This window comes from Podarcis tiliguerta (genome assembly GCF_965153285.1).
Source record: "Podarcis tiliguerta genome assembly, chromosome: Z".
Classification (NCBI taxonomy): Eukaryota; Metazoa; Chordata; class Lepidosauria; order Squamata; family Lacertidae; genus Podarcis; species Podarcis tiliguerta.
The window spans coordinates 3,526,134-3,552,848 of record NC_139553.1 but is presented as its reverse complement, the minus strand read 5'-3'; the positions used below and the strand labels follow the sequence as shown (position 1 = coordinate 3,552,848).

The window sequence follows — 26,715 nt, the reverse complement described above, 5'->3', positions numbered from 1 at the left end:
GGGCTGCCTTTCGTGACGGACGCAAGATGGCGGCGCCCACTTTGGGGGACCACTGAGAGTGCTACGCCCGTAAGCAGCGCCGGCGGCAGCGGGAGACGCTACAATGCGGTTGGCGAGGGTTGGTTTGCATGGGGTCTTCGCCGTCTACAAGCCCCCCGGCGTGGCGTGGATGGCCGTGCGGAACTCCGTGGAGACCCACCTGCTGAGAGGTGAGCCTTGGAAGAGGTTCGGCCCCGTTTCCTTGCTTCATGCTGCCTCCGAGTCCCGCTCCTTACCATGCAATACAGAGTGTTCCGTAATAAATGTGCTCTTAACCAGGGTTAAATAACCAGGGTTAAATAACCAGGATTATTTAAATCGAATTTTTAAAATAATATGCTTTTGGAGGAAAAATATTTCTAAAGTTAGTTTTCTGTTTAAGTTACATAATAGCCCAGAGCCTATTCATCTGGAAATAAGGATTTAAGTTTTTCATGTGTGCAAAAACTCAGTCTTAAGTTGTTGTTTTTAATCGTCTAACCGCATCAGTTAACAAGCGTGGATACATATGGTATCATGTTATTGTTTTAGTTAAATAAGTTGTTTAAATTGTTATTAAGGAAATTATTATTTTTCTCCTTCCAATAAAGTACAGCAGAAAAGTTGTCCAAATATAAACAATAATTTCATAATTATCTATGTATTTCTAATAGTATAACCAAATCAGTAATTTTTGATATAATTGTAAAAACTACTCTGAAAATTCATTATTCCAAAAATTAAACCTTTATCTGGTTGTCAGTCCCTTCTCCCTCCTCGGGGAAAAGCCCCCAAGAGCCGCCACACACCCTTTAAAGAGCGCGCAGCTCTTGCAGGCTTTTGCTGGAGGTGGGGGAAGGGACAGAGGGCAGCCCCTCATTCCCTTCCCCCACCTCCCAGAAAAGCCCCCAAGAGCCGCACTCCCTTTCACGAGCCGTGTGGAGCGTGTGTGCGGCGCTTGGGGGCTTCTCCCTCCTGGGGAAAAGCATACAGGCTCTGCTCAGCACTTAAAAAAATATTTTTTTTCTTGCATTCCCCTTCTAAAAACTATGGTCTTATGGTCAGGTGCGTCTTATGGAGCGAAAAATACGGTAAATCAAGACTTACTGACTTATGATTTAAATCACGATTAAAATCAATTTGATTTAAATCACGATTGAAATCAATTTGATTTAAATCACGACTGAAATCAATTTGATTTAAATCACGATTGAAATCAATTTGATTTAAATCACGATTGAAATCAATTTGATTTAAATCTGGCGAACCAGAGCAGCGCACAGAAACACTGTTTACCTTCCTGCTGGAGTGCAAGTAGACCTATTTATCTACTTGCACTGACGTGCTTTCGAACTGCTAGGTTGGCAGAAGCAGGGACTGAGCAACGGGAGCTCACCCCGTTGCGGGGATTCGAACTGCCAATCTTCTGATCGGCAAGTCCTAGGCTCTGTGCTTTAACCCACAGCACCACCCGCGTGCCCTATTAATTAGTTAGCTATACCTTAAAAAAATAAATAACCAGTTTTCTTCATTATTTTTTTTCTTTAGAGTTGAACTCATTCAAGGGACCAGCACCACGACGGCTTGTACGTTTCCTGCCTAGCATGGTGGAAGGAAAGGATGGGAAGGAATTGACTCTGACAGTTACGCAGCTCCCAGCTATGGCTGACCATCCTCTAGGTGAGATTTGAGCAGGGATGTAGGGTGGAGAAGCTGGTATCCTGGGCCTGATGATATCAGGACTAACTTACTCTTTTCAGGGACAGTGAACATAGTGGCCTCCGGATGCTCCAACCCCAATCAGCATGGCTAATGGGTAGAGATTATGTGAATTGTAGTCCAGCATCTGGAGGGCATCACTTTGCCTATGCCTGATTTGTATCTACCCAAGACTCTGCTTTTGAGTCTTGCCAATGTATGAATTGTGGCAGTGTTTCTTAAACTTTGGTCTCCTGCTGTTGTTGGACTACAACTCCCATCATCCCTGAGCACAGGTCCTGCTAGCTAGGGAAGATGGGATGTGTAGTCCAACAACAGCAAGGAAGTCCAAGTTTGAGAAACAATGGATTAAGGTAACAGACACTCACTGATGGGGCATTCTCAGGTGTGACACCTCTCTTGCCAATCCTTGGATGTGGGCAAAGGTGGGATGGGCAGAAAGCCTTCAGGAATCTCTTCAGTTCTGCTTATTCTTGGTTTGCTACATCTGATATCACTTTCTTATTGTGTTCTGCTATTTATTGTGTTTTTGGTTTGAATTGTTGTTAGCTTTTGCATAGCGTTTTTGTTTGATTGTTTTTAATTCCTAATCACCCCATAAATCAAGGGGTAGCCAACATAATGCTCTCCAGATGCTCTGGACTAGAATTCCCAGTTGCTGGAAACTTCAGGAGGGGGAGAATGCTCTTGTGCACAGGTCTTGCTTGTAGGCTTTCTACAGTGGGCATCTGATTGGCCACTGTGAGAACAGGATGCTGGACAACATGGACCACTGGCCTGACCCAACAGGCTCTTCTTAGGCTCCATATACAGCCAATAGGGCCTGGTGATTTATTGATCTGTCATCCAAAACCAGTTTAAAGTCCACATCATGATAATTGTTTAAAAATATTTGACCTGGTGATATTTTGCAAATCACATTGTTGGAAAAACTGCAAAGCCAATGGATGCTTTTCTCATGATTCCTGCAACAGTGCAACCCATACTCAGCTCTCTCCTGCCTCCTGCAGGGGGCAGCAAACCACAGAGCAGGCACAGAGGAAAGCTGCCTTGCAGGAGCTTTTTTCAGGCAACGCCATGAGCTTCTTGCTTTAAGTGTAGGCACTAGGCAGACAGGTAGGTAGGTGGTTGAGGGAGATGTCAGTCTGAGTTGTCTCTAGGCTTTGTGCTACGAGCCCCTTTCCTGCTTCCTTTCTCCAATAGGGTTGTTTACTTCTGAATTTTTAAAAAAGCCTTGCCCTGTTGTTTAAGCCTATTTTCTACCCACCCCCACGTGTGTTTCTCTCTTGTCAATGCTCTTTGTTTCTCCTCTTCTGCATGTGTGTGTTTGCCTGTGTCCCCCCCTCATTATGTTCCCCATTTTCTCCTTACCCTTGAAATCTCCCCAATTATCTCCTCTCCCCTTTGCTTTCTCACACATTTGTTTCCCCAACCCTATACTTCCTAATGTGCTGCTTCTTTCTTTTTCTTCTCGGCTGTCCACCAAGTCCCACTGGCAGAAAAAAGTGGGCGGGGAAGTGTTTTTATTTTCATTTTCTGGTGCTTACATTGTTGTTTCCCCCCAAATTAGCTTCCCTCCATATTACAAAGGAAGGGATTTTCTTTTTTAAAGAACTTACCTCTTTGCTTGCTTGCCCTGTCTGCCTCCCTTTGATAAAAAGTGAGAGATTGGTGGGATGAAGGCTTTTGTGGAGGCCTTCTGTGTCAGGGGGAAATGGAGAGGAGAAGATTTAACTGGTTGCCTTCTGCTGAAATAGGAGATTGGGTAGTTGTGAGGTGAGAAGGATGGGCTGTTTGTCAGTAAGCAGTCCAAGCAAATGTGTGTCTACTCACAAGTACACCTTACTGAATTCAATGGGGCTTACTCCCAGGAAAGTAGAAGTAGGTTTAGTTGAACACATTGGGGCTTACACCTGTACTTGGCCCTCTGAGTAGAGAAGCAGATGCAACTTGACACTTGTAAATAATTTACTCTTCGATTAGTTGAAAATAGATTAAATTGTTTAATAAATCTTTATTCTGTAAAATTTCAGCTTTCCCTACTCTAGATCTTTTTAGAACAGCGATTGGGAATCTGTGACCTAGGTGTTAGATGTAGCTGATGGGAGTTGAGACTCCAGAAACACCTGGAAGGGTCATAGGTTTCCCCATCACTGTTTTAGACAGAAACACTGGGTACAAGGTTTCCCCCTCCAATAAAAACGAAGTCCCAATCTCCAGCTTGCCTAGCCCTTTAAATGGGAACAGTGGATTCTGGTGGTGCCATCTAACAGTCTGGAGTTACTCTCTGAGGATGATTCCAGATTGGGATAAAATGTGGCTGCCCAATTCCATTCTCCTCTGGAGATGAATTTGATGGTTGTCTGGAAACTCCTTCTGTTTATCCCCTGCTATGGTCTGTTCCAGCATCTGTGGCTCCTCAGTCTCAAAGTTTGCAGTTGACCCGCAATCTTGATTCAGATTCAGAGGCTGCGTTAGAATGTCTTGTTTTTCTCTGGCCTTTAAGTTTGGTTTTCATTTTGTGCCAGATTTTCTGCTCCCTGCTGAAATTTGTTGTTGGATTTTTATTAGTTACTCATTTTAATTCCACTTATGAATTGCTTTGTTGAAAACATCTCAAAATTATTTATTTATATATAAAAAAGCTTTCTTTGTGTTTTGTTTGAATCATTTACTGTATTGGTGAGATGAAGTTTTGTGCATGCCTTAAAAAATTGATCTTGATTTTCCTTTACAGTTTCTGGACCGATATTCAGACACCTGAAAGTTGGAGTAGGCCACCATCTGGATCCAATGTCCTCTGGAGTGTTTGGTAAGTAAAAGATGCCTTAGCTAGTCATTGCTATTATATGGTGCTCCCAGAAGCATTATTTTTTTTTTTTATAAATAATTTTTTATTAATTTACAACAAAATAAAACAAACAAAACATACATTATTTTCACATTTCACATTTTGATTTCTTAGTCTTTGATTTTTGGACTTCCTTCAGCTTTTCCGTAAATCTTTCATAGCCATTGTTAATTTCCGCATTTCTTTTTTTAACCATTGTCATTGTCTATAAGTTCACCTCATCTTCCTTTTGACAATGTCTCTCATATATTCACAGTGCTCTTTTAAAACCTTCTAGCGTTATTTGGCCATCACTTATGTTCTCCAGATACTTAGCGAACTTCCCCCAGTTTTCTGTAAACTTTTGGTCCCTTAAATATCTGATCTTTCCAGTCATTTTATCCAATTCAGCATAGTCTAACAACCCCAGAAGCATTATTACACTGTGGCTAAGGTACATGTGGCCAATAAATTGGATTGCATCCCAAAGCAGTTGCTAATCTGAGCCAAATTCAAAGGGCTGGTTTTGAGCTATAAAGACTTAAATACCTCAGGACCACAATACCTCAAGGGCCGCCTCTCTCTGTATGAACCTACCCAGATCCTGCAATAATCCTCTGAGGCCCTTCTTCATGTGCCTCCTCCATGAGAGGTCCAGAGGGTGGCAACATGAGAATGGGCCTTCTCTGCAGTGCTTCCCCTCCTCTTTGTGGAATGCTCTCCCCAGGGAGGTTTGTCTGATACCTTCAGGGGAAAACGTTCCTTTTTAACCAGGCCTTTGAACTGATTAACATATTAAACCCCTTTTAAATGTGTTTGTAGGGGGAATGTTTTTTTTTTGTTCTTGTTTATATCTTGTACTTTTATATTGTATTTTTATGTTGTGCACTGCCCTGAGATCCACAGGTGAAGGGTGGTATGCAAATTTAATTAATTATCATCATCTATAGTTCTGCAGGGGGGGTGTCTAAATAATCCCCCCCCCTCTCTCATTTCCCCCTAATGTTGAAATCCAAAGCCATGTACAAATTCTTTCTTCCCAGTCAGACTTAAGGCTTGCCATGACCCAGGTGTATCTGTTTACCTGTCCCTGGATTTGCAGTCAGAAAAAGTGACCTTTTTAACTTTGCCTGCCTAACTCTCCCACCCCTTCCTTTTTATATTTCAGTGCTTGGGGTGGGTCATGGCAACAAGTTGCTTCAAGCCTTGCACGATGCTCAACTCACCAGGGTAAGTATTTATTTTAATACAGTTATAAGTAGGGAATTATACATTATTATTAGACCTTAGAGATGGAAGGTACATTGGGGTCCAGCCCCCTGCCTAGTGTGGAGTGTGCAGGATGTACCATGCATGATGCAGCTACAGAATCCCTTATGGATGCCTGCCTGGCCTCTGGTTAAATGCCTTCTACAAAGGAGAGCCCACCATCTTCCACCACTTTCCTTCTCACAGTTAGACTGCTCTTGTCATTGGGAAGTTTCTCCTGATGTTTAGCTGAAATCTGCTGCCCTTCCAGTTCAACCAATCCATTCTGGTCCTGCCCTTTGGAGCAACAGAGAGCAAGTCTGCTTTCTGTTGCTCCAGAAAGCAACTAGTTGAAGACAACAATTGAGTCTTTCATTAAATGCTGCTTCTCCAGACTGAACATCCCCAACTCCTTCATCTGTTCCTTTTGGTACTTAGTAGCCAGACTCTGAGGGGACGCGGGTGGCACTGTGGGTAAAACCTCAGCGCCTAGGACCTGCCGATCGTCAGGTCGGCGGTTCGAATCCCCGCGGCGGGGTGAGCTCCCGGCGTTCAATCCCAGCTCCTGCCCACCTAGCAGTTCAAAAGCACCCTTAAGTGCAATTAGATAAATAGGGACCGCTTACTAGCGGGAAGGTAAACGGCTTTTCCATGTGCAGCTTGTCACGCTGGCCACGTGACCCGGAATGTCTTCGGACAGCGCTGGCCCCCGGCCTCTTAAGCGAGATGGGCGCACAACCCCAGAGTCGGACATGACTGGCCCGCACGGGCAGGGGTACCTTACCTTACCTTACTAGCCAGACTCTGCACTATCCTAAAGGTAAAGGGACTTCTCTCACCATGCATTTCTTCTCTTCAAAGACTTACACAGTTAGCGGCTTGTTTGGCAAAGCCACAGACGACTTCTCGGACACAGGCAAACTGATCGAGAAGGCAACATTTGGTAAGTTTATCCACAGGGATAGGTGTGGGGAACCTGTGGTGGTTCAATCTTACCTAGGTACAGCTGTGGGCAGGTTTCCTGCATTTTAGGGGGTTGTACTAGATTACCCTGGGGTGTCCCTTCCAACTCTACAATTCTATGATTCTCCCCTGTCTCTCTGAAGCGCAGCACTCAGTCAGCCGGTCCTGAAAGCCCCGCTAGCTCAGCCTTCAGCAGGAGAGAGTTTGCTTTCTTTTCCACTGCCCAGAAACCAACTTGAGTTGGATTCCAGGTGCATGTTTTCCTCTTAGGAGGATAAAAGGTGAGCCCATCCCCCGGCAATGTTTTGAAACGGTGGAGTTTTAAAGCATCATATAAGTATCTTGATTTTGCTTTATATTTTATTGTGTGGTTGCCCCTTTCTCATCCTGACCCCCCAAACCACTGGGGCTCCTTTTCATATTGTTTTCACCTGCGAATTTGCTTAGGAGGCAGCAACATGTTTGTGTTTGAAATACATATATTTAGCTCCAGGCTGTTGGATCACCTGGCCCATCCCTCTCAGTACTGTTTTCCCCCTTTCTTTGTCTGCAGACCACATCACCAGGGAGCAGCTGGAGAGGATCCTTTCTGTTATCCAGGGGTCCCATCACAAGGCTTTACTGCAGTAAGTATCCCAAACGTGGGGGCTGTACCAGAGCACAGGGGCAGAGCTTTGCATGCAGAAGGTCCCAGGTTTGATCCCTGATAGCATCTGTTCAGATAGCAAGCCCCAGGAAAGACCTTTCCCTGAGAAACCCCTGCCAGTCAAAGCTGACTGTAGATTGGCAGATAAATGCTTCCACCTGTCAAAGCTGGCATGGACAATACCCTGTTCTGGTGCAATAAGGTAGCTTTTCGTTCTCCCAAATCTCAAGGTTTCAGGTGATGCTTTTGCTGTCACTTGGGGACCAATGGGAGATGCTTGCTGCTTCTGCTGCAATGAGACATCTTCTACAAGATTTAAGGGAAAGGGAGGGTGTGGGGACTTTCACACCTTCTCTGTTTCTTATGCTGACCATTCCCCAAAGAGCACCCACTCCGCTCCCCATGAAGAAGGTTATTGGTATTGGCAGGCCTGGGCAGACTGCTGAGCTTTGCTGATCTTCCTTTGCCTGTCGTTGACCTTCAGGTAGCTGTTGCTGGACTCACAATTCCCGTCATCCCAGGCCATTGGCCTTGCCATCGGGCTGGGGATGACTTCTGCAGATCAGTAGGCATGGCTGTGCCTTCTCTCTTTGCTCTTATATCCCAGAACATCCCAGCCTGCAACCCTCTTGCACCTTGCAAAACAACACACATACTGAAGGCACAATACACGAAATACTATTATTATTAATTAGTAAAATGATTAGTCATTCTTTGTGATGGCAACTCAAAATTTTGTAAGCAAAAGACAAACACATACATAACTGCATTAAAATCAACACACACAGTCCCATTCTACCCATGCAAAAGGGCAATAGCTAGTTAAAAGCCAAAGACCTGATTAGAAAGTATGTTTTCATCTGACATCTAAAGATAAGAGGAGGCTTGTTTCTCAGTGGCTCCTGACCAGGATGAACAGGCTGCAATGCAGTTTGTAGAGAACTCATGTTCTCTAGACCTCCTCCTTTCCACTCATGGCATCCCCAGGAGCCCCTTGTTTACTTTGTCCATAGAAGCAAAGTCTGCTCTGGTTTGAGGGATACCCTGCCCATGCAAAATATCCCCTGGTGGAGCCCCTCTTATGTTAGCAGTGGGGTGGGGGCAGCAGCAGCAGCAGCTGTACTTCAAGGTGGCTGTAAAGTTGGCATTTATAATTTCATACATTGTTCCAGAGCACCCTAAGTCATGCTCCGGAAGTGTAAATAGTGGATTGCAGGCCCTTCCAGCTGTGGGGTGTGGGGAGGCTAGCACAACAGGCAACTCAATGCTGGTAGGCCCTGGCAGCTGCTGCTTTCAGACCTACACAGAAATGAATGGTTCTTTTCGTTCCTTTTGTAAAAAATGAAAGTTGTGATTTTCACGTTACTAAATAAGCATCCTAAATAGTTTGTGTGGTAGAATGATGGACATGAGCTAATAGAGGGAGTGTGGTGCAACTCAGGAATGGTTTGAATGTTGCCTAGCTGGCCTTAGGTGGGCCCTTGTTTTTTTAGCTCCTTCCCAGCTATTTGCAATGTGTGCATATTAACGCTGACCTGTCTTACAGGGGTGTTGTAAAGATTAGTGAGTTGTGATATGTAATGTGCTTTGAATGCTTCTATGCGCCTAATTGACAGCTAAGTATTAATTGCTATTCCTATAACTATTTCACTAGAATTCCCATTACTAAATAAATGACTTGGTGTTTTATCTCTCCCACCTTCTGAGGTGCCATACATGATTCTGCACTCACATCCCAGTGGGATTCATGGCTGAGTGTGGTTTCCCCATTCCAAATTTGCCACACTAGCCACTACACCTGCCTTCCCCAACCTTGTGCCTTCCAAATGTTGCTGGAAGGCAACTCCCATGTTCCCTGATGGTTAACTGTGCTACCTGGGAGTTGGGAGTTTGGCTTCTACCAGCCAAAGCTCTCTGAGCTTCCCCCAAAATAGAGGCTGCGCTCATAGAGGAGGAGGATGGAAGAGTTGATAGCCGGAAGTTGATAGAGACAAAGGGGTTTTTCTGGGCTGAAGCAACAGCACCTTTCCTCCAAGACGTTCATTGGGATGGGAACTTTGCATGGTGCTCTTTAGATTAATCATCCTGGAGTTGGAAGGTGAAAACTGTTTGCCGCAGGTGGGGCTTGCTCTGCTTCCAGGCCCTTCCATAACTAGGGAAGTCCAAAGGCCCTTACGCCGAAGGTGAGCAGGAGTGCTAGGGTGGGGTGGGAGGTCAGTCAGCCAGGAGCCTTGCTGTCCTCCTCACCCCACGTCTTGTTTCCTTCTCTCCCTCAGGCCGCCTCCGTCCCTTTCCTTCCTTCCGCTGCGTCATTACTGCCTGCCCAGAGAGCATGAGGAGCTGAAGAGCTCCCAGCCTCTAAGCTTCCGGAGCAGCCGTGCCCACCCTCGGAAATGGAGTGTGGCGCAGTCCATGGGCAGCGACCATCAGAAGCCAGTGTGGCGGGTGGTGCTGATTTGTGTCTCAGGAGTGGCATTTCTAGCGTGGTGTGTGCTGCGCCGCAAGACTGACATTGACAGGCTTCTAGAGGATGCCATGGAGGAGGACTCCCCAGAGCAGGATTCCCAAACGCTTCCATCCGAACAGGGGAAGCCTTGATGCAGGGGTGGTGGGCAAGGACCTCTTGCCACTCTGGATTCCTGATTCCACCCCCCACCCCCCAGGCTGGGTCCCTGAAACTGCTGGTTCTATGGTATGGGTGTGCATTAAAGCAAAGAAGACTGCCACAGAGGACGCCAAAAGACATTTCCTGAACATGGACAGCATAGTTCTGTTCCCAGTAGAAAGCGACACAGAAAGTTCTTTTTCAAAGCAAGAGAAGCCATATGGTGGAGCTCAATTGGTCAAAGAGGGACGCTATTCTGTGTTGCAGGCACACTCCCTTTTATGTGTGAAGAGAAGGAAATTTGTCTCAACATTGTGCACCTGCTGATTCTGTTGGCTCTTAATGCTTGGTTGTAGTTGGTTTAAGATAATAAAATAATAATTGCCTAGATCCAGGTTTGAGGCAAATACTCTCTTGGTGAGAGAGCCCAGGAGGGGTTTTAAATCACAAAACATGCAACAAAGAAAAGCGTGGAAATATAGGCTGTTAGACCCCTCCGAGTTTCTTCCAAAGCTCTCCTTTACTTCTCCTTTAGCATGGAGTGAGCAGCCCAGAAGTCCTTTCTGGTCAGTCTCACATGATGGAAGGGGGTAAACAAAAGGCTTGGTAACCCTTCCTCTTGAGGTGAGGGGGCGTGACCTAGTTAAATCTGGCAGAATTGCTTACTCCAAACTGTCGAGACATGTTAGTGTGTTAACTGCAATGTGTGGGTGCAAGCGCTCCCCGTGCTCTTCCTGAGGCTGGAAAGGGGTTTACTGAGTAAAACTGAATTACTGTGTTGCAAAATGATGCATGTCTAAGAAGTTTATCACCAACATGAAAAGTTTGCGAAGCTCTGGCTTACTCTATGGTCTTAACCTCTTCATGCATTAACTACAGCAGGGTGGCCCAACTTTTCATACCAATGGGCCACAAGCGTACTTTGACATGAAACCTACAGGCTGCCTTGTCACATGGGGGTGGGTGGGCCAAGGCTAAAATTTGAAGGCCCCGCCCCCATCCCTCATGCTGCCTTCCCAAAGCCAGCTGTGGGAAGGAGGTGTGAGGCTCAGGCAAAGTCCCAGAGTGCCTTCCCAAAGCTGGAAAAGTCCTAACTAGGCTTTGGGAACTGTGAGGACTGTGGGGTGTGTTGGTGGGTATGTCAGAATGCTGCTGAGGGCCGGCCATGTGTTGGATCACCCTGAACTACAGCTAAGCATGCTGTGTCATCCCTGACCATTTGCCATGCTGGATGAAGCTGATGGGGATTGGGAGTCCAGCAGCTGCATCTGGAGGACCACAGGTTCCCCAACCCTGGACTACTCCTCTCATGGAGTAGTGAGACTTCTTCCCACCTACTCCCCACCTAATGATAAAATTGGAGAAAACATGAACAGAAGTGAATGGCCTGTTAGCTATTTAAGGATGCAAATCCCATATGCATGACTTGTCTATTCCAAACTATATCTTGTATACATCTGAATGCTTCAGAATAAGTATTATGAAAATTCAGATAAGAAACCACACAAAAGTTTAATAGCTACATAGCACAATCAAGACTTGAATGAATGAATTGCACCAGCCAGGCTGTTTGGACCATCCATTAATTTTAAAATATGTAACAGAGGTTATTACTCAGTACGGTAGTAACCCTTGATGTGGACTGCACCTCTTTAGACTGAAGGTGGGAGCTCACATGATTGTTCCTTGATACAAAAAAAAATCCCTGCACATAGAAGAAGACGAAGAGTTTGGATTTGATATCCCGCTTTATCACTACCCGAAGGAGTCTCAAAGCGGCTAACAATCTCATTTTCCCTTCCTCCCCACAACAAACACTCTGTGAGGTGAGTGGGGCTGAGAGACTTCAGAGAAGTGTGACTAGCCCAAGGTCACCCAGCAGCTGCATGTGGAGGAGCAGGGAATCGAACCCAGTTCACCAGATTACGAACTAGTCAGGCTAGCCTTGCTTTGGAGATTCTCTTTTGCACACAGGAACACTCAGTCATGTGAGTCCCCCATCTACAGTCTGAAGTAGTATGGTCCAGATGAAGGGCTGCTACCTCAGAGAGAACTACCTGATGCTTCTGCAGTTGTTAGCTTGTTGCTTCAGCATATGACAGGATATCACTTCGGGAAAAGCTAATATTGATTAGCAAAGTGGTTATGAAGAAAGCTGGCAAAAAAGTGTGGCCTCTCCCTTTGCTGCCACTGTTTTTATGTATTAAGGTTTAATTAAAATGCAGACTGTGGACATGAGTTAAAGTGACAGCCTTTGTGCACAACCTGCACAATAACTTTGGGGTGTGTTGAATAATCATTTGTTGGTCTGTTTGAAAGATCAGCTTGGCAGATTATATCCTTTCCAATGAAGAGGTCCTATAGGGGGTGTGGGGGTGGAGAGGATATGAAGTTGGAGACATCTGTAATGCAGATTTGGGAAGCAGTGGCTGCATCCAACTGGAAACCTTAAGAGCAAGTGTATCTGCTTCAACTTTCCACAAAAAAGTGTGTGATGTACATAAGTCAGCCTTGTGTTTAAGCACTGGCCTAGTAGCCACAGGCAACCACGAATTACATGCAGATAAGTGAACTGGAAGAGGAGACACATCATGTTCCATCCCTCCTCTGTATCTAACAAAGAAACCAGGTGGGCTGTACTTAGAGTAGAAACACAGCAGCCTGCTCCAAGAAGGGCAGAACTCCCAATCCCTCCTAAGTAGCTATTTTGTGGGTTTATTTACTGTGTTGACTGTTTCTTAGCCTAAGTCATTCACTGAGGTTGTTAACCTCTGCATGTACCCCACTGCCAATGTGAGCTCACATGATTGAAATGGTCCTTCATACAAAAAACTAAGAACATTGCACACAGAAAACTAGCCAGTATGGGTAGAAAAGATATTTCCCCTGACAAACTAGTTCTATCTGCAGGGTCTTTTGTTTGTATGAAGGCGCATTCAGTCATGTGAACCCCCACCGTCAATGTCTTAAGGGCTTAGACACAGCCTAACCACCTAAGCAACCATGAGGTCTTAAAAGTTGAATGACTGGAGAGACCTGTCAGGAGTAAGCATGGACCAATGGTACCAAATAGTATGGGAAACAGCCCTACTAGAAACATTAACCAATAAACTGAAACTGACACGGGGACAAACAGAAGAAAATGCCTTCACCCCGGTATGGCTCCCCTTTATCACGTACACAGCCCAACAAGACAATGATATAAATCCACCAACAGCATATAAATCAGTATGGCTACCCTGATCCAAAACACCCACCCACCCCACTCACACACAAAAACAAAGATCACCACAGCCAATCACAAACAAACAACCACACCCTAGGCCAACCCCAAACTCTCTCTCCACCAATGGAACACAAGTGAACAGCAGAGAACCGGCATGAGTAACGCTGACACCAAACCGTACACACATTAAGCAAAATAGAAACATCGCCACCCGACCCCACCCATCTTCCCCCCCTCCACCCCTTTTCTTCCTAATGTCTCAACAAATGAAACTGATTTGTAAAAATGTTACATGGAAAAAAATACGAGAGACATTACACATACTTCTGTAAAACAAGAAAATCTTTTTTTTAAAAAAGCTGAATGACTAAAACCACCATTTATGTCAGAATCTGGCAATTTCATCTCCATATTGTGATACAAAGGGTCACTGCACAAATTTTCCATTTTTACTGGCTGCTTAAGCATTTTTGATAGCTTTCAGGTGTTTATGCATTGTGTGAAGTTGACAATCAGAAATGCAATTTCCATGAGTCTTATGACATTCCCCATCCCCTATAATTTGGGGAAATGACTATTGAGTGTACCTGATTATAGGAGAGTCATCCTTGGAGATAACAGGCTGTGTTCGGGTGGGCAAAATGTATTGCAGAAACCAGTCAGACAGTAGCTGTGCAAATCCAGCAGCAGGAGAGTTCAACCTCCCTTCCCTGATCTATTCTCTCCCTTTGCCTCCATCCAGGTATGCTAATATTGACTTGAAAACCCAAGAGGCCTACGAGCTGGCAGTGAAAGGATTAATTCGTCCCATGGAGAAAACCCCACCCTTAATCACAGCAGTGCGAAGCCTCCAGTTTGCACCACCAGAATTCCAGCTAGGTATGGCTAGGGATGTATTTCAAATCCCACGGCAGATTTCCAATTATTATTATTTTTTTAATTGATAACATTTACAACTTTAGGGGTACGAAGGACCAAGAAGAAAGTACTAAGAGAGATGTTTGCCCAAGAGAAAGCAGCTGACAGTTCACAGCAGAGAATACTAGCCCACATGGACAAATGCTGCAGGAGCTTCTCACAGCAACCCCCCACTCCTAAGGAGAATCCCATAATAGAGCCAGCTGTGTTGATCCATAGTCTTTGACTGTGTTCACACTCTTACCTGCTGAGTTCACTCATCTAGGCAGTTATTATCTGGGCGTAGGGTTATTATGAAGATAAAATGGGACAGCCCTCAGATCCGGATTTTGGCATGAGCCACAGAGTTCTGACCATTTAGCGCTAAAATAAATCTTCGTTGCATCCTCCTTGTCCTTTTGGTTCCCTTCCTTTGCGGAAGATTGTGACCTCCATCCAAGGGAAGAACTTTCAGGGCAATATTTTTGCAACATCACTGGGTATAAGACACCTTCCTAGGTTTTCAATGGCTGGGAGACCAGAATGGATTTTCATTGGGACTTCTAGTGACAACCGGTTGAATTCAATGCACTAAAGTTTTTAGCTTTGTCTATTAAATGCAAGTAAAACCAACATGCCAAGTTAGATCATGCTCCAGTGTTTAAGATATCAGAAAATTTTCTAGTGCTAATTACCCTGATTTCTGTAGTATCCTTCCCCTAACTGGAAAGTTTTCGATTTCAAACTTTTTTGGGAAACCCCACCTCACTGCCTGCTTGTATTGACAATTATTTCTGTCCCCTTAGAAATCCACTGTTTGCATGAGACCCAGCAATACCTTCGGAAGATAGTTCACGAGATCGGTTTGGAGTTGAAGTCAGTTGCTGTCTGCACGCAAGTGAGGCGGGTACGAGACGGCATTTTCACTCTGGACGATGCCCTCTTGAGAACACAGTGGAACTTGCATAACATCCGAAATGCCATCCTGAAGTCCAAGCTTAGAGTAGAAACTGAGATACAAAAAAGCCTTGCTTATGAGGGAGAGGAAGAAACTACAGCCTCTCCAGTTGCAGGTGACACACAGCTGAGCGAGAGGGAAGATGCCTTGCCACCAAGCTCAGTGATAAAATTGTGAATATCTTGTACTACATGGAAAATGGTTAAGTGCGGATGTGGAAAGCACCCTGGAATTTTTATCCTTCACCACTTTGCTGCTGAAGCTTGCTGCCCTGTTTCAAGCTGTTCTAAAACTCATCACTCTCAAAACTCTCCCGCGATGAAACATTTGCAGTATCTGATCCTGCACGTGTGGAAAAATCAGAAGCTGTTTCTGAACCATATGAAAACACAGCTTTTTACCTTCTGTCGAAGCTTGGATGTTTCAGCCAAAGGATTTGTAGAGCCGGTTAATTTGCTGCATAAAACAACCTGACTGTTACTTAAATGTATTTTTAAAAAACAAATCCACCTGTGAATTCCGACTGCAGTATGATGCTTTGATTTATTCATATTGCCATGATTAAAATTCTGAAACTCATTTATGAGCTTATTGTTAAATTCAAGCCTGAAAATGTGTGAGAGGGGTGGGTGGCAGTAACTTCTGGTATCACTCCAAACGAGTTAAGGAAATTTTACTATAACTTGGTATGATTATTACTTGACAGAACCTTGGTTTGCAGTCATCCTGCAAATCAGAATTAGAAACTAGCTTGAAGTAGGATTGTAAACCATTATTTAAGCTAACTATGGTTTGGTGTGTTGCCTGAATTGGCAAAGTTACTGCTGTCACAGAGGACACGGGCTCTGCGATAAATAGCCATATCGTTGAATACCAATATTGAAATAACATTGTGATAAATGTTTCAATAAGGCACTATTGTTGTTTAGTTGTTTAGTCGTGTCCGACCCTTCGTGACCTCATGGACCAGAGCACGCCAGGCACTCCTGTCTTCCACTGCCTCCCGCAGCTTGGTCAAACTCGGTTAGTAGCTTTGAGAACACTGTCCAACCATCTTGTCCTCTGTCGTCCCCTTCTCCTTGTGCCCTCCATATTTCCCAACATCAGGGTCTTTTCCAGGGAGTCTTCTCTTCTCATGAGGTGGCCAAAGTACTGGAGCCTCAGCTTCACGATCTGTCCTTCCAGTGAGCACTCAGGGCTGATTTCCTTTAGAATGGATAGGTTTGATCTTCTTGCAGTCCATGGGACCCTCAAGAGTTTCCTCCAGCACCATAATTCAAAAGCATCAATTCTTCGGTGATCAGCCTTTTTTATGGTCCAGCTCTCACTTCCATACATCACTACCAGGAAAACCATGGCTTTAACTATACGGACCTTTGTTGGCAAGGTGATGTCACTATACCTGTGAACAAATGGTGGAGATATGACAGCTTCCCAGTGGGTAGCTAAGCCCTCACACAAACCAGCAACACAGGTATCTTTCCACTTAAGGCTTGGTTAATTATGCAGGGCTTGCTAACAATCCAGGAGGAACCCCCGACGGCTAGACAATCAAAGTTCCAGTGGCAAAGTAAAAAAAGAACAAAGAACATAAACAAACAACTGGAAAGCATTCTTTCTTCCATCACACTCACTGGTGAAAAAACAGGCGGAAGAGTTTTTATTTTTATTTTCTGGAGGTGTTTATGTTGTTAGTTCCCCCTAAATAGCTTTCCTCCATATTGAAAAGCATTTTAAAAATTTATTTAAAGCAGACTATCTTTTTGCTTGCCCTCCCTCCCAGGATTTTAACAATTGGATATCCCCAGTTTCCCCTTGTTTCTGAGGATAGCTATATTGCTGTGAGATGCATCGAGTACATTGCACTGAGTACGTTATTAGTTTACTCTTATTGTTGTATATGTACGGTATTTTTCGCACCATAGGACGCCCCGGACAATAGGACGCACTTTGTTTTAGAGGAGGGAGAACAAGAAAAAAAAATTCTCCCTCTCTCTGCCCGGCGCCCCTTCAGCGAAGCGGCAGGAGGCGCTGCGCAGAGAGGGGGAGAACTTTCCCCCTCTTGTTTTCCCGCTCTAAAACAAGGTGCCGTTTAAGGTGCGTTCAGGCAGCTACCTTGGAAGCCTGGAGAGCGAGAGGGGGGTCGGTGTGCACTGACCCCTCTCGCTCTCCAGGCTTCAGGTTCCTTTCGACCTGCTTTTTGGGGCTGGCGGGGGGAAGTCCACCACCAGCCCCAAAGAGCAGGTCAGGGAGTAGCGGAAAGGCGCAGCGGAGAGGCTCCTGCCATAGCCGCGCATCACCTCTCCAGCCGGGAGAGGGTCGCAGGGCTATGGCGTCTTCGCTCCATAGGACGCACACACATTTCCCCTTCATTTTTGAAGGGGGGAAAGTGTGTCCTATAGAGCGAAAAATATGGTAATTAATTATTTGTTTTCTTTCTGTTACTGATGTTATGTTTTGACTGATTTTGTATCTAATTTCAAAACAACAATAATAAAAACAAAACAAAAAATCCAGTGCTTCAAAAGAGCATATTAAAATTAAATAACACAAATTACTCCAATGTGTTACTGTACGTTGATTGGGACAAAAAAGGAGCCCACCTGTAAAACACATTTGGTTTACTTGTGATATGCTTTGTCCAATGTGTGGTATTTGTATTTTAGGGTACTTTTTGTGAGCAGACGGAAAACTGTAAATGATATGTGGCTCAAATTTGGGGACGTTTACTGTTGTGCAGGTGGCAATATCCTAGGAGGACTATATTGTGAAAACCCTACAAGAAAAAGTGCACTAGGGAGGTCTGGATTTGCACACTATGATTTTCTATTCATTTTTTAAAAAATGTATACCCTACCTTGTTTACCAACAAAACCCAAAATGGCTAACAAAATTCAACAACGATATAAGACAAACAACATTCTAAACTCAAACCAAATGCAGAAGTTAACATTAAAATAAACAAAGCCTTGCCCATAAAGTTCAGGTGATAAAAGGACAAAGGGAGACAAACCAATTTGTTGCTCTTTGGTATCCATTTATTGAATATATCAACATACAGGAACATGGTAGATCAGTACCAATTATACACAGGTCTAGGATTGTTTTAAAGTTTGGAGAGGGTGCCTTTCAGGGAAACCCAGGAATATGTACACATACAACAACTTACTGTTCTTTCGCAAGTTTGATGTGGCTGTGACAGCCTATTTTTGTATCTATTTTGGAATACCAGTGTGTCTGTACCACTATTTGTGTTGTTGTAAACAAAAATTGCCCTTTTCCCCTTATGGGATATCCAAGAGCCCATACAGAGTCCTTATATAGGTTCCCTATTGGTAGGAGAAGATAACAGAGGCCAACCAGAGAATATTGAGAAGCAAAGCAGCTAGTAAGCTTGATCTTTATTGATCTGTTGCAACAGGGTGCTCCCCTCACCCGCAGGAGAGGAGGAGGAACCTAGAAAAATGGCGCACAAGGCCTTATAAAGACTTTTGAAATTGCCACCCTGTAGATCAAGACCACCCCCAGAAACATCATACATACATCACAGAAGGGGTGTAACCTAAGACCACCCCTCAGATACATCATACCTACCGTACATCACAGAAAACGCAGTCTTAAAACAGAAATTTGAATGTTGTTTTTCTCCTGTCATTGTTTATCTCCTGTCTGGCAGGTTACTTGATTGGATACTCTGCTTACTTGATTGGATTGCCTGGGGAGCCTGGCCATTCTTTTGTAATGATAAATATTTAGTTCCTAGGCCAGGTCGCAGGCTCACACCCTATTCATATCTTAAATGTGCCCTTAAGACAGGATTTGTGAGGAAAGAGACAATGGGGAGGTTTCCCACTTTGATCTTGAAGAGAAAACATTTGCTCAGTTTAGGAATCAAAATGGTTCCAGGTCGGTCTTCCTGCGCTGATCTATGTACGTGCTTGGTTGGTATGCTTATTAACATAACCATATATCTAAGACCTCAAAAATCCTATCACAGTGTATAGAAATGTAAGCAAGTAATGAGTTCAATCTGGATTGATTAAGAGCTAAAATATTATGTGGAGATAAGGGATTTATTAATGGATTGGTTACAGTTTCACCAATTAAATTATATTTTTTAAATACAGTGGTACCTCAGGTTCCATACACTTCAGGTTCCCTACACTTCAGGTTACAGACTCCGCTAACCCAGAAATAGTACCTTGGGTTAAGAACTTTGCTTCAGGATGAGAACAGAAATTGTGCTTTGGCAGCGCGGCGGCAGCAGGAGGCCCCATTAGCTAAAGTGGTGCTTCAGGTTAAGAACAGTTTCCCGTTGCAGTCGTGAAATATCAAGATTTCAAAAAGATCTGCTAGAAAATAATGTTAAATTACTGTCCAAAATGTATAGCTTACTTTTAGAGTGGCATACAAAAGATGAACAGGTCAAGTCAGTAATGATACACTGGGCAAAGGATCTGGGACATAATATTCAGATAGTAGATTGGGAAAGGTTATGGAAAACAGATTTGAAATTTACGGAATGTTATGAAATTGATGTACCGGTGCTATTTAACCCCTACCAAGTTAGCAAAAATGTATAGGACAACTACAAATACTTGTTGGAAATGTAAAGAAAAAGAAGGTACTTTTTATCATATGTGGTGGACCTGTAAGGTAATAAAAGCTTTCTGGGAGATGATATACAATGAAAATGTTTAAAATAGCTTTTGTTAAGAAACCAGAATGATTTCTATTAGGAATTACAGATACTAATATTCCAAAGGAAAAGAAGCGACTCTTTATGTATGGAACAACAGCTGCCCAGATGTTAATAGCTGGATGGAAAGAAGACAAGGTCCTTACCAGAGAGAAGTGGCAAACCAAGCTGATGGACTATGCCAAGATGGCAAAACTGAATGGAAAACTCAGAAACCAAGAGGACAAAAACTTTATGAAAGAAGGGGGGGATTATAAGTTATTTAGGAGACCACTGTAAGCAGATGGAAACATTAGCAGGATTTTAATCTCACTTGTAGTTTAAAAATTACCATGGATAATATGGTTTGATATAAAAATTGAAGTATGAAAGAATATACAGTATTAAATGTTCAAAATGGGACCCCATGGAAGGGATGGGAGGATGTCCTGAGATTCGGAGGAATCCATATGAATATACTTTTTTGTTTGTTTGTTTATAACTTTGTATTTGAAAAAAACAATAAAAATGATTTCAAAAAAAGAGAGAGAAAGAGCTGCTCTGTGGGGTGGGGTGGGAGAGCAGGTTAGGGGTATTGCTTTGTTCCTCCTTTGTACCTGAGCTGACTGTTGTACAAAACTCAGTGGAAATTATCTGAAAAAAATAAAAACAAAAATGCAGTCTCAGTCAGCACAAAAAGTTACTTCAACAGCTGAAAGGCATGTCTTCTCCAGGCTTTTAAATAATATATCACTGATGCAGCAAATGTTGAAATAACAGAAATACTGATTTATTGTGAATTAAATATGAAAATGAAAAATGAATGGAAAGAGGGATGTTTCGGTATAAGTATGATCAGCTCCACAGGAGAAAATGTCATGCATGAACTGTATAATAAATACTGTAGGGTCACTAGAAATGTATTAATCAGGTGGGGAAATTCAGGACTGGAGGCCAGATGTGGCCCTCTGTGCCCCTCTACCTGGCCCTCAGGACTCTTGCCACTCCCATTCTCACCCTCTTCTGCACCCTCTTGAATGTCTCTGCCTGAACAGAATTGGTGTCCCTGAACTCTTGCTTGTCTGGATGCCTGTGAGTAGTGTTGTAAACAAATATTGCCCTTTTCCCGTATGGGGTATCCAAGAGCCCATATAGAGTCCTTACGTTAGGTTCTCTATTGGTAGGAGAAAATAACAGAGGCCAACCAGAGAAGATTGAGAAGCAAAACAGCTAGTAAGCCTGATCTTTATTAAAGCTGTTGCAACAGGGTGTTCCCCTCACCCACAGGAAAGGAGGAGGAACCCAGAACAATGGTGCGCAAAGCCTTATACTTTTGAAATTGCCATCCTGTAGATCAAGACCACCCCCAGATACATCATACCTACATCACAGAAATGGGACGCGGGTGGCGCTGTGGGTTAAAGCCTCAGTGCCTAGGGCTTGCCGATCGTAAGGTCGGCGGTTCGAATCCCCGCGACGGGGTGCGCTCCCGTTGTTCGGTCCCAGCGCCTGCCAACCTAGCAGTTCGAAAGCACCCCTGGGTGCAAGCAGATAAATAGGGACCGCTTACTAGCGGGAAGGTAAACGGCGTTTCCGTGTGCGGCTCTGGCTCACCAGAGCAGCGATGTCACGCTGGCCACGTGACCCGGAAGTGTCTCCGGACAGCGCTGGCCCCTGCGTCTTGAGTGAGATGGGCGCACAACCCTAGAGTTTGTCAAGACTGGCCCGTATGGGCAGGGGTACCTTTACCTTTACCTTTTACATCACAGAAAAGATGGTCTAAAACAGAAATTTGAATGTTGTTTTTCTCCTGTCGTTTATCTCCTGTCTGGTAGGTTACTTGATTGGATACCCTGCTTACTTGATTGGATTGCCTGGGGAGCCTGGCCAGTCTTTTGTAATGACAAATACTTAGTTCCTGGGCCAGGTCTCAGGCTCACACCCTATTCATATCTTAAATGTGCCCTTAAGACAGGATTTGTGAGGAAAGAGACAATGGGGAGGTTTCCCACTTTGACCTTGAAGAGAAAACATTTGGCCAGTTTAGGAATCAAAATGGTTCCAGGTTGGTCTTCCTGTGCTGATCTATGTACGTGCTTGGTTGGTACACTTATGAAAATTACCATATATCTAAGACTTCAAAATTCCTATCACAGTAGGAACCAGCCTATAGTGCAGTTAAAAATTTGCATTTATTACCTCACCTACTTTTGCTTCTGACCCCATGCACTGCATGTGACCCTCATAAGGTTGCCCACAGGAGAATGTAGCCCCCATTCTGATTAAGTCTCCTCCCTTGCTATAAATCATAAATTTATGAGGTAATCTAAAATATAGTAAACAGCAGCAGCATTTTGGGAAAATGTATTGTGTGAATATTGTTTCTAAAATGTGTTAATATTGTTTCTAACTTCTTTTTACTATTTTATTGAGTGATTTTAAATCTTCTTAATGCTGTAAACCGATTTTATATATTTGTGGCATATAAATAATTCTTTTACAAATAGACAAACAAGCAAAAACCCCAGGTTGGGGTTTTCGCGGCTGTTTGTTGTTCAGAACGCAAGTTATAAAAGACATTTTGAAGTAATTTTATTAATAAACAAGCTGTTTGTTTCGAGGGCAAGTTACAAACGACGCTTCAAGATAAAAAGGCTCTTCTTCCCTCTGAGGGAAAAGCCAACAGGTGGAGAAAAGAATCGTTGGGAGAACGGGGGACGAAAACGGCGGGAAGAGCCGTGCGCATGCGCCTTCCCTCCCTCCTTCCCTTCGCCGGCTGAGCATCAAGAGCTGCCACGGCCGCGCTTGCGCAGTGCGGCGTTCCCTCCCTCCTTCCGTCCTCGCGCGACTGAGACGGCAGGGCACGGGCGGGGCCTGCCGTCCCTGTGTCTCTCGCTCTCGTCGCTCTTTCTCCACCCACCTTCGTACCACACCGGGCTGACGTGGCCCGGGCCCGGTTCAGACATGGCGGACGGCAGCAGGCAGAGCAAGCTGGCGTCGGCCAAGAAGAAGGTAGGGCGAGGCCGGAGCGCTGAGGGGAGAGGTGGGGGTGGCGGCGTTTCCCCCTCAGGCGGCAACTAACAGCAGCAGGAGGGGGAAGTAGGCGACAGCTGACGGGGCCTTCTTCGCCGGGGGGGGGGACTGTCTCCAGCTCCAGACACTCCCCGCTCTCCCCCTCCCCAGCTACGGAGCTGCCTGATACCCCCGCCCCGCCTCAGTATAGGCTTAGTGAGGAATCCGCCTCAGATGCGGCCCCTGAGCGCCTGGGAGAGGACCCCGCCCCCTTTGATAGGTTTAATGGGGGAGATCCCTGCTTATTAGAGCACCCCTTGAAGTCATGGGAAGCGGGGGTCCTCCACGTGAGAGGTGTGTGTGTACGTATGTGTAGGAGTGAAAGACACTCACGTCTTACATGGGAGATCGCTCCCCCCTTTAAAATACCTCTTGAGTGCCTGAAAGATAACCCCTTCTGTAATAGGATGAAATAGGGAAGGGAGATCCCGTTCCTCTTATTAAAACACTCCTTGAAGTCATGGGGAATTGGGTCCTCCATGCGTGTTGGGGAGACCTTGCATGGGAGACTGCCCCCCCCCCCGTGTTAAATTAAAATGCACTACTTCAGATATAGCTCTTGAGTGCCTGGAAGAGATCCCCTCCCCCTCTTATTAAAACACCCCTTAAAGTCATGGGAATGGGTCCCCATGGAAAAGTTTAGGGTTTGTGGTGGAGAGGCCATTATTCATATCTTGGACACAACTATTGCATGAGAAATGCCCCCCCCCCCCCTTAAATACCTCAACTTTAGCTCTTGAGTGCCTGAAAGAGGACATCCCTCTAATAGGTTTAATGGAGGAGGGAGACCCCCCTCCCTTATTAAAATCACCTTCAATTCATGAGAGGGGCATCCTTCATGTATGTCAGGGGGGCAGAAGACCCTCTGTTATTCATACCTTAGACACACCCTATGCATAGGAGACAGCTCCCACTTTAACTAAACACCTAAGGTATAAGTAGTCCTGGAATGCCTGAAAGAAGCTCCCCTGCAAAGGGTTAGGCAGCACTCCTAACCTCACTTACCTGAATGTAAACCCCATTGAATTAAATAGGATTTACATCTGATTGGGCATTGCTTGGATTGTACTGTCAGTGTGAGTGTGTTTGTTACACACACACATGCTGCATATATTACTTACTTCAGACTTACTCTTTGAAGCCATAGAAGGGGTCTGTCCACCTGTGTTTGCATTACCTTTTTACTTTTACATGCTTAGGGTGTGTGTGATAGACTTCTCTTATTATATAGGTATGCTGTTCCCCTTGAATATAATTTTTGTAGGGTTGAAAACTCTAATATTAAATACCTTAGAGACACACTGCTTGAATTCCTGGAAAAAGATGTACCAGTAGGTTTAGAGAGAGTGGAGTGTAGACCTCTTTATTACACACCTTTGAAGACATGGGAGGGTGTCCTCTGTAATGATTCATTGAGGAAGATCTTCCTCTTAGACACAAAGTAGACACATCCCACTTGAATGCCTGAAAGAAATGGTGGGCCCCTCTTTTATTAATAACTTGGATATGTCTCCTACATGCATGGAAGGATATCTCTCTATAGGTTTAGTGGGGGTGTGAAGACCCCTCTTTATTAAGCACCCTCCCCCACATATCTTGAATGTTTAAGAAGGAAATCCCTCCCTTGCTAAACATCTTTGACACATCCTTTGAAGGCATGGAAGGGGATTCTCCCTTACAGATTCAGAGAAACATACTTTTTGGGTTTAATCAATGTATGTATATGTGTATTGGAGTGGTGGGAGAGATTATCACCTGTTAAATGTCTAGGTCACATAAGTGATCACCAAAGAAGAAGAAATTTAAAGCACTTTTCTACAACTTTTAACAGTCAAGCCTTCCTCCAAAGAATCCTAGGAAGTACAGTTTGCTAAGTGTGCTGACTGCACAGAGCTACAGTTTCAAGTACTGTTAAGACACTATAGTTCCCAATATCCTCCATGACTGTCAAAGTGGATTAAGATTTCTTTAAATGTGTGGTGTGGGTGTGATCCTAGACATACCACTTGAAAGCCTGGGGAAGGATTTGTTCTTGCCATCATTCTTTCCTCCTCATTCTTTTTTTATTAATATAATTTCACAGTTTCAGAAAGTGTTTTTCCTCAAACTTCTTAAATAGTTATTCTTATAATAATCAAAATTGCAAAATATACTATGATATTATGTGGGCTGTAGTGATTGATATATTGGAAAAACAAAGTAATGATTAATAAAAGAGAAGCAAAACGGAAAATCTAACAATAGCCATTTCTCCCCAGTACCTCAGTTTTATTGTGAATGCTAACCTAATTTAAAAAATGCTTTTATTCCACCTTTCCCTCCATGGAGAATTATTTTGCTCTTCTCTGGAAAATGACCTTCTAGTGTCTTTGAGAAGTATCAGAGTACAGTGGTACCTCGGGTTACAAACACTTCGGATTACAGACTCCGCTAACCCGGAAATAGTACCTCGGGTTAAAAACTTTACCTCAGGATGAGAACAGAAATCGTGCCGTGGCGGCACAGCAGCAGCAGTGGGAGGCCCCATTAGCTAAAGTGGTGCTTCAGGTTAAGAACAGTTTCAGGTTAAGAACGGACCTCTGGAACAAATTAAGTACTTAACCAGAGGTACCACTGCATCCACTTTTATAGCAGGGAGGTCAATCTGTGGCTTAAAATCTGTTCCCAGATTCCCTAACTCTTGTGTTATTTGGGATGAGAATCTAGATAGCATACACATTCTGCAATACATTCACCTTCCACTTTGCCAATTATTATTATTATTATTATTATTATTATTATTATTATGCCAATTATTTTTATTGATTTTCCATAATTTTTAACAAATTGTCACTAAATTAATACAAATTCAATACAATTTAAAAGCTGACTTCCCACCCACCCCAAATGTCCCCTCTATTTTCCTCCCTCCTTTGCTGCTCCCCATAAAATAACTTTCCAACTATCATTTCAAAATATATTCATCCCTTCTCCCTACACATCACCTGTTCAATTACCAATTTCTGCTATGGCTTTTATACATTGTTATAACCTGTCCTCAGAATAATTGTCTACTCTACTCTAATCACCCTCCACTTTGTAGATGTTTAGCTGTCGTTGTTCCACATACCTGTATATAAGATAATCAGAAGTTGAAAATAGGTGATCTCCCTAGCTTTGCACCTGGTTGGAGGGGGACTGCATCCATTTAGTGAGGGCAGTAAAGAGCACCTACCCTTACTGCAAAAGCAGTTACAGCCATACCATGAATCACTGTGAAGCTGCTGCCTCAGGTAGGAAAGTTGGGCGCAGTTTGCAGAATATTCTAGGCAGCTGTCCAAACATTTAGGCAAAATGCACATCCATGTACGGCATGCACTAATTTCTAGCGATGGAATGGTTGTGATGATGCCTCTAAACACATGCCAGTTGTGCAAATACTGTATATCCAGGTTAGTCACATGAACTTAAGAGTCATATTTGATACATGGTAGCCCTTCTGTCAGAAGCAGCTTTTAAAATTTGTCATTGAAAAGCTGATTGTTTCAAAGCTGCAGTAGTGACATCCTTAAGCGGCCAAATGTAGATGGTTAGCATTCAGCTTGGGAGGAAACAACTTGTTCAGAGCTACTCTGATATTTTTTTATGATGGCCTTAGTGGGTATTTATAAAAGACTGCTGGGAAGTCATAATTTGGTGGTTCAGGGGGTGGGGCTTGTGAATTTCATTATGAGCTCCCTCTACCTTTTCCCTATCACAAAGTGATAAATTTGTAGGAAAGCTGGGGAGGTGGAAGAAAATGACCAGCTAGCAGAAGGTGCATGAAAGAGTGTTCCAGAAAGGCTTAGCTGACATCACTTCCAGCAAGTGATTTTT

General features: G+C 44.0%; 2 protein-coding genes and 1 long non-coding RNA gene across 11 annotated transcripts in view; 2 read left to right on the top strand and 1 right to left on the bottom strand.

Annotated features, from left to right (window-relative positions):
* Window positions 1-92: 92 nt before the first annotated feature.
* TRUB2 (TruB pseudouridine synthase family member 2) lies at window positions 93-15,689 on the top strand. 2 transcript variants are annotated; one of them, XM_083423173.1, is made up of 8 exons: window positions 93-209; window positions 1,567-1,698; window positions 4,475-4,549; window positions 5,736-5,797; window positions 6,677-6,758; window positions 7,332-7,404; window positions 13,998-14,134; window positions 14,959-15,689. In XM_083423173.1, the coding sequence occupies exons 1-8, from the start codon at window positions 104-106 to the stop codon at window positions 15,285-15,287; spliced, it is 996 nt and encodes a 331-aa protein (XP_083279299.1). In that variant the 5' UTR covers window positions 93-103; the 3' UTR covers window positions 15,288-15,689. The 2 variants fall into 2 exon arrangements, with proteins under 2 accessions (XP_083279299.1, XP_083279300.1); XM_083423174.1 differs by lacking the exons at window positions 13,998-14,134; window positions 14,959-15,689 and adding an exon at window positions 9,701-10,419.
* LOC310669369 lies at window positions 2,836-4,508 on the bottom strand. The gene is made up of 3 exons (XR_014507146.1): window positions 4,413-4,508; window positions 4,022-4,124; window positions 2,836-2,949 (listed from the first exon to the last, which is right to left on the bottom strand). It is a non-coding gene; the product is annotated as an uncharacterized lncRNA (long non-coding RNA).
* Window positions 15,690-22,542: 6,853 nt separating the features above from the next.
* GOLGA2 (golgin A2) overlaps window positions 22,543-26,715 on the top strand; it is a 47,356-nt gene continuing 43,183 nt past the window's right edge. For 2 of the 8 annotated variants that reach the window (XM_083422956.1, XM_083422955.1), the window contains exon 1: window positions 22,604-22,800. In XM_083422956.1, the coding sequence (XP_083279082.1) occupies window positions 22,753-22,800 (48 nt within the window). In that variant the 5' untranslated portion in view covers window positions 22,604-22,752. Of the gene's footprint in view, window positions 22,801-26,715 lie in introns of all 8 variants that reach the window. The other 6 variants (XM_083422960.1, XM_083422954.1, XM_083422953.1 and 3 more) reach the window with 5 other exon arrangements.

Coding starts and splice junctions, on each gene's coding strand:
- TRUB2 (XM_083423173.1), top strand. CDS start 104: ATGCGGTTGGCGAGGGTTGGTTTGCATGGGGTCTTCGCCGTCTACAAG. Junction 4,550..5,735: donor AATGTCCTCTGGAGTGTTTG/GTAAGTAAAAGA, acceptor TTTATATTTCAG/TGCTTGGGGTGGGTCATGGC. Junction 5,798..6,676: donor ACGATGCTCAACTCACCAGG/GTAAGTATTTAT, acceptor TTCTCTTCAAAG/ACTTACACAGTTAGCGGCTT.